Here is a 5902-nt window from a genome sequence, read left to right as displayed (position 1 = left end):
CCAGTCTTGGCAAGTATCGGGTTTGCAGAACTGGAAACCCTCTTCAGAATCATCGAATCCAGAGGCTTCTGATCCACTCCAACATGAAGGAGAATCTCCATACCACTTTCCCAGCTTCTGCTTGCAAACCTCCAAGGATGGGGAGCTCACTACCTTATACCTCACAAGGCAGCGCACCCCCCCGCCCCTGCCACTGTGAGACAGCCTTCATCCTTGGAAGTTTTCCCTGATATCAAGCCTAAATCTTTCTCTTGGAAACTTCCAATAATTTTTCTTGGTTCTGCTTTCTGGGGCCAAGCTGGAACTAACCCGGTCCTTTCCCCCATAGAATAGTTCTTCAAATATTTGAAGGCAGTTCTTCTGTCTCCCTGAGCCTTTTCTTCTTCTTCGGGGGAAGCATCTGATCCTTAGATGGCATGAATTTAAGACCCTTCCCCATCTTGGTTGCCCTCCTCTGTTCTCCAGTGTATCATTGTCCTTCCTATTGGTGCCCAGAACAAGACTCCAGACATGGCGTGGCCAGGCAGGAACACAGATGGCTGGCTGGCTGCCTCTCTAGTGGACACTGTCTCAGATCACATTTGTTTGTCTGGCTGCCGACACTGTTGATGTTTGTTGAGCTTGTGGTCCACGAAAACCCTCAGATCCTTTTCAGAACACCTGCTATCTAACTGTGCTACTCCCATCCTTGGAGCTGGGGGGAGAGTGATTTTTTTTTGTACCCAAGTAAGAATCACTATTATCTCTTATTCAAGTTCATTTCTTTAATTTGGTCCAATGTTGTAGTCTCTCTAGCCATTCTTGGAATTCCACTGGCACCTTGTCTCTAAGAGAAGTTGGCAGCATAGTGAATAGAGCACCAAGCCTGGAGAAAAGAAGGTAAGAGTTCAAATCTGACCTCAGATACTAGCCAAGTGACCCTGGACAAGTCACTTAACCTCTGTTTGTCTCAGTTTCCTCAACTACAAAATGATGATAATAATAGCACCTCCCTTCCAGGATCCCTGAAAGATTGATGAAGTGATGACACACTTGTTATAACTTCATTTGATCCTAACATGCTATTATTATCCCCGTTTTATAGATGGGGAAACCGAGACAGAGAGTAACTGATCTACCCTGGAGCTCACAGACAGTGAGTGTCTGGGGTAGGATTTAAATCTGTGTCTTCTCAATTCCGGACTTACAGTTTTATTCCTGGCTGTTTCCAGAAGTTCCTGGTTATCCTGGGAGAAGAGGCAGAGTTAGGATATGAATCCAGATCCTCCCAACCCCAGGCAGAGCCACCACTCTTTTTACTGGTCTACCCTCGCTTCCCCATTTGACAGCAAAAGAAACTGAGGCCCAGAAAGATTGACTGAACTGCCAAGTGATAAGTCCTGATCAGCCACCAGGCTGAGGTAGAAAGTCGGGCTGGGAGGCAGGGCTCTCCCTCACATTCCTGGTCTCAAACCTGCCCTACGCCTCCCCACTCAGCCCCTTTCTTCCTGCCATGGAGGCTGGGGCAGTTCTCCACCTCTTCCTCCCACTCTGGTCCACTTGGAGGGGAGCCTGTGGGGGAGCTGCCCAGACTCCCCTCTCTCCCAGAGTACGCCAGATGGGGCCCTCCTTTCTCTGCAGTCTGCAGTGACTCATCGGGTCAGCCTGAGCAGCACCAGTGGGTAGGGAGAGTCTGGGAAGGCCAAGAGTGTCCCTTGGGAGGAGCACAGAGGATGGGAAGGAGAGGGCAGGCTGCGGGAAGCCCTTGGATCAGAATTGCGGCTTGGCTGGTGGGTGGTCTTGGCAGGTCTCTTTCCCCTCAAGCCTCAATTACCTCTTGTAAAATGATGCCATGATTTGTGCAGGACTTCCTTGAGAGCCCGAGGGAACCCGGATCCTGGCAGGCGGCCTCCGGCCTTGGAAAAGGAAAGGCCAAGACACAGCCTCAGAGGCAACCAAGACTGGCCCAGGGGTAGCTCCCCACCTCCCCACGCAGCCCAGGCCCTCTGGGACGGCTCCGGGGATGATCCACCCTCCATTGGCCTCTCTGCAACTAAGGCCCACTCGATGGACCTGTTTCTGCCCACTGGGACCAAGCAGAACCGGGCTACGGCCTGTTCCACGAGAAGAGAGTTGAAGATAGCAATTGCGTCCCTCTAGACCAGAGCCATATCTGGCTCCACCTCCAGACCAGCCAGTCCAGGCAGAGCCCCAGGATGTGCCCCAGGAGGCCCTTCAGCCCCGCCCTGTATTCCAGCGCCTTCTGCCTCCATCCGCCTCCTTCCGCCTGCGTTTATGGCTCTCAAGGCCTATAAGGTTGCCGACCCTTGCCAGTCTAGGAGCTCTCCAGGCGCAGCCCCTCCAGTTCCCCCAACTGCCTCTGTGATGGGCTTTTCCTCGGTGCCCTCGGGCTGACCATCATCTCCTAGACGCGTCATTCGAGGTCCTCCACGTCCTCACTGGACAGACATTTAGAGGACACACCGACAATGGGTGGAGGTCACGGAGGGAGCTCTCGGGCCCTGACGGAAGGAGCTCTCCGTCTGCTTAGGGAGACGGACAGGTGACGGGCTCCGAAGGGGACTGCTGGGAAGCCTCGCCGGAGAGATACTGGACGGACGCCGAGCCCCTCCCTTGACCGTGGGCGCCTTTCTCCGGGCTGATGGAGATGAAGGCTCTGCCCCGCGTGAGGCTGAGAAGGCCGCAGCGCTCCAGCCCTCGCCCATCCCCCTCGGGGACCAGCTAGAGTCGAATCTTCCCGGCGCGCCCCGCGGCTTCGGGCGCTCCCCACTTCCGGCTCTGAGAGAGAACCCGGAAGAGGTCAGCTCGGCTGCGGCCGGCTGGAGGCAAAGTCTCCGGGAAGCCCAGAGGGGAGCCGGGAGTCTCCGGCACGGCCCCCGCCCAGCTGGCTGCTCGAGACGCTTTTCGGCGTTTCCCCTCGGTTGGGATCAAGGATTCTCTCTGGGTCAAGGGGCGGCCGGTGGCGGAGTGAATCGACCAAAGCCCTGAAGGCTGGAAGGCCCGAGTTCAAATAGAGCATTGGCCAACGATCAGCCGTGTGACCCTGGGCAGGTCGTATGCTCGTTTGCCTCAGTTTCCTCCTCTGAAAAATGAGCTCCACTCCAATATCTTTGCCAAGAGAAGCCCAGGTGAAGTCACCAAGAGTCAGACGGGGCAAAGGACCGAACAACAGAAATCTCGCTCCTAACCCGAGAGCGGAGAGGCCGGCCGCCAGCTACGGGGGAAGTCGCGGCCCAAATTCCTCTTCGTTTCACGTTTAATGAGAGGTCGAGTCCGGGATGCTCTCCATCAGCAGACGAGGCCACCCCAGCCTGTGCCCCGGCCCCGGCCCCGGGGACTTGGCGGGATGCCTGGCCCGTAGGAGGGGCCTAAACATGTCCTGCCGGAGGCAGCGGCCTGCGAGGGATTCCTGCGGCTGAGTCCCGCGATGGGGGGCTCCACTCGGGCTTGTTCTTCTGGATGTGGGGCCGCTGCCCCTAGGGTCCGTGGGCCGTGCCTCTCTCTCCGTGTGTGTGTGTGTGTGTGTGTGTGTGTGTGTGTGTGTGTGTGTGTGTGCCCCAGACACNGTGTGTGTGTGTGTGTGTGTGTGTGTGTGTGTGTGTGTGTGTGTGTGGACCCCAGACACGACCTGTGGGATGCAGAATGAATGCCGGGACATCCGGCCTGGCGCTGCTGGAGGACCAGGGGGAGGCCCCTGGGGTGACCCGGACCATTGTGGGCGGAGGCCCGCTCACCAGCCCTAGCGTTTGCAGAGCACCTTACAAATAGGATCTCGTTGGCCTCTCCATCACCCTGGGAGGTAGGTGTTATGACTCCCCCCATTCTACAGTTGAGGAAACTGAGGCAGGGGTGAAATGACCAAGTGTCACTGTATTGGAACTCAGGTTTAGAGCCCCCAAGCTGCACTCAGCAAGATGTCTGTCCCCATCTCTGCCTCCAAGGGGGAGCTCTGGTGTGCCACCTCCGTGAAGCCTTCCTTCCTTGCTTGATCTCCTGGCAGGTTGCTACCCCCATCACCCCCCACCCTTTGGATGTTGCTCGGTCCAGCAGGGATGTTGCAGGGGCTCCCCCACAGGGCCTTCACATGCAGGGCAGGGGCTCCCCGACTGGGCAGGCAACTCCTAAGTACTGTCTGTTGAATTGGACTTTTCAAGGTGGAGGAAGCTAAGACCTGGGGAGGGGAAAACCAATGAACTGTGGGTCCCCCCTCCCTGCCCCCCAAAGACAAGACTCCATCTATACTTAAAATAAATTTATTAAAACAACTACAGCTCAAAACACCACCATCACAGCGTATAAAAGTCTTAAATAGGCAACTTCATATTCCTTAATGCTGGTCGCGTCTGCAGCACAAAACAGAATCCAGCGGCACCTTCGGACATCCAGAAGGCCGACGGCAGGCTCCCCCCTCCTCTGGCTCCCAGCAGCGGGGCCGGTCCCCACCTTCACCTGAAGGGCCTTCCTCCTTTGGAGCCTCCTAGCCAGTGCCAAGAACGTCTCCAAGTCAAAAGGGTCCGTCAAGGAGGGAGACCCACAGGGAAGGCCCGGCCGGGGGAGGAGAGGCCTCTGGGCCCGGCCCTCGAACACTGTTTTCTTCGTCTAAAATGGGCTTCAGCAGCAGGTAGAGGCGGGGCGGGGGCTCCCCGGCCTGGGGAAGATGGATCTGGTTTCTGGGACACTGCGGCGCCCACCTCCACACTCCTGGCCCGCCTGGGAGCCTCGCCGGGGCTCGGGAAGCCGCAGGAAGGACCAGAGCATCAGTGACAAGTGGCTGATCTCTGATCCTCGGCCTGGGGAGGGGCAGAGCTAGCAGGAGGGGAAGCGGGAGGAGGGGGACGGTGCCGGGGAGCCTCGGTCAGGGGGCCTCCGGGCCAGGCTCGGGCTCGGCGTGGCGGCTGGCCTGAGCCTCGGCTCTCCGCCGGGCCAGGGAGGACCTGGAGGGGGGGGAGAGCCGCACGGAGCAGAGGCCTCGGCTCAGGGCCTCGGCGTCCTCCGCCACGTGCTCCTCGTGCTGTGACAGCTGCCGGTTCAGGGCGATGGCTTCGGCCGCAAACAGCGTCAGGTCTTTGGTGCTGCCGTTCCTGAGGAGAGAGCCGAGAGGGGCTGAGGGCGGCCCGACCTGCTGCACCCGGAGGAAGGGAGGCCTCCATCCCCCGGCCAAGGGGCCCAGGGCATGCTGAGAAAGTGCTTCCCCCTCAGGGAGGCTCCTTGGGGGGGGGGGGCAGGCCCGGCCCAGGCCAGCCCGGCGGATTCGCTGTGTCCGACACCAGAACAAACGGGCAGCATCGTTCCTCCGTCCGGGTGGGAAGGAAGCTTAGGAACAGCTCAGGCATCCTGGGTTCAGCGGGAGGGGGGAAGCCTGGGCTTCACAGGCACAATGACCTAAGGGGGAGGGGACCCTGGGCCCGGCATCCTGGTGGGGAGACCCTGGGCAAGTCTCTTTCCCTCTCACAGCCCAGGTCAGCCCTGTGGATGTGAGAGCAGCAAACTCGTGTCGTCCCGGGGGCCCCCGCTGACCCCCGCTCCCAGCCTGGGCGGGGCCCAGGGTAATCCAGGTGTGTCTCTGGGCAGGAGAGGGAGGGAAGACGGCTGCGTCCCTGCTCCTCCCTGGCCTAAAGGGTCTTAAGGATGGGCCACACACGGGACCTACCCTGGGGGGTGCCTTTGAGAGCCTGGGGGTCAAGCTGGACCACTAGTCCTATTGTGAGCACCCACCCTGCGAGCTTCTCATCACCTACTTCCCAGGACTTTGGGCGGGGAGAACAGGGAGGACAGCCCCAGCCTCCCCCTCACAACCCCCAAGCCCCCGCCTTGGCCCCCCCCAGACCCCTCTCCAGCCCCCCCATCCCCCTCACCTCTGCAGCACCTGCGGGGTGGGCAGCCCCCTCTCCGGAGCCTGCTG

The 5902-nt window shown here is 59.3% G+C and overlaps 1 protein-coding gene across 2 annotated transcripts in view; it reads right to left on the bottom strand.

Annotated features, from left to right (window-relative positions):
* Window positions 1–4761: 4761 nt before the first annotated feature.
* MKNK1 (MAPK interacting serine/threonine kinase 1) overlaps window positions 4762–5902 on the bottom strand; it is a 50017-nt gene continuing 48876 nt past the window's right edge. Inside the window, exons 12-13 of one of the 2 annotated variants that reach the window (XM_044676203.1) lie at window positions 5856–5896; window positions 4762–5081 (exon numbers count right to left, since the gene is read on the bottom strand). In XM_044676203.1, coding sequence (XP_044532138.1) covers window positions 4856–5081; window positions 5856–5896 — 267 coding nt within the window. In that variant the 3' untranslated portion in view covers window positions 4762–4855. Of the gene's footprint in view, window positions 5082–5855; window positions 5900–5902 lie in introns of both variants that reach the window. The other variant, XM_044676202.1, reaches the window with a different exon arrangement.

This window comes from Gracilinanus agilis, chromosome 4 (assembly GCF_016433145.1).
Source record: "Gracilinanus agilis isolate LMUSP501 chromosome 4, AgileGrace, whole genome shotgun sequence".
Taxonomy (NCBI): Eukaryota; Metazoa; Chordata; class Mammalia; order Didelphimorphia; family Didelphidae; genus Gracilinanus; species Gracilinanus agilis.
The sequence above is the reverse complement of the archived record's forward strand: the minus strand, read 5'-3'. Positions and strand labels throughout refer to the sequence as shown.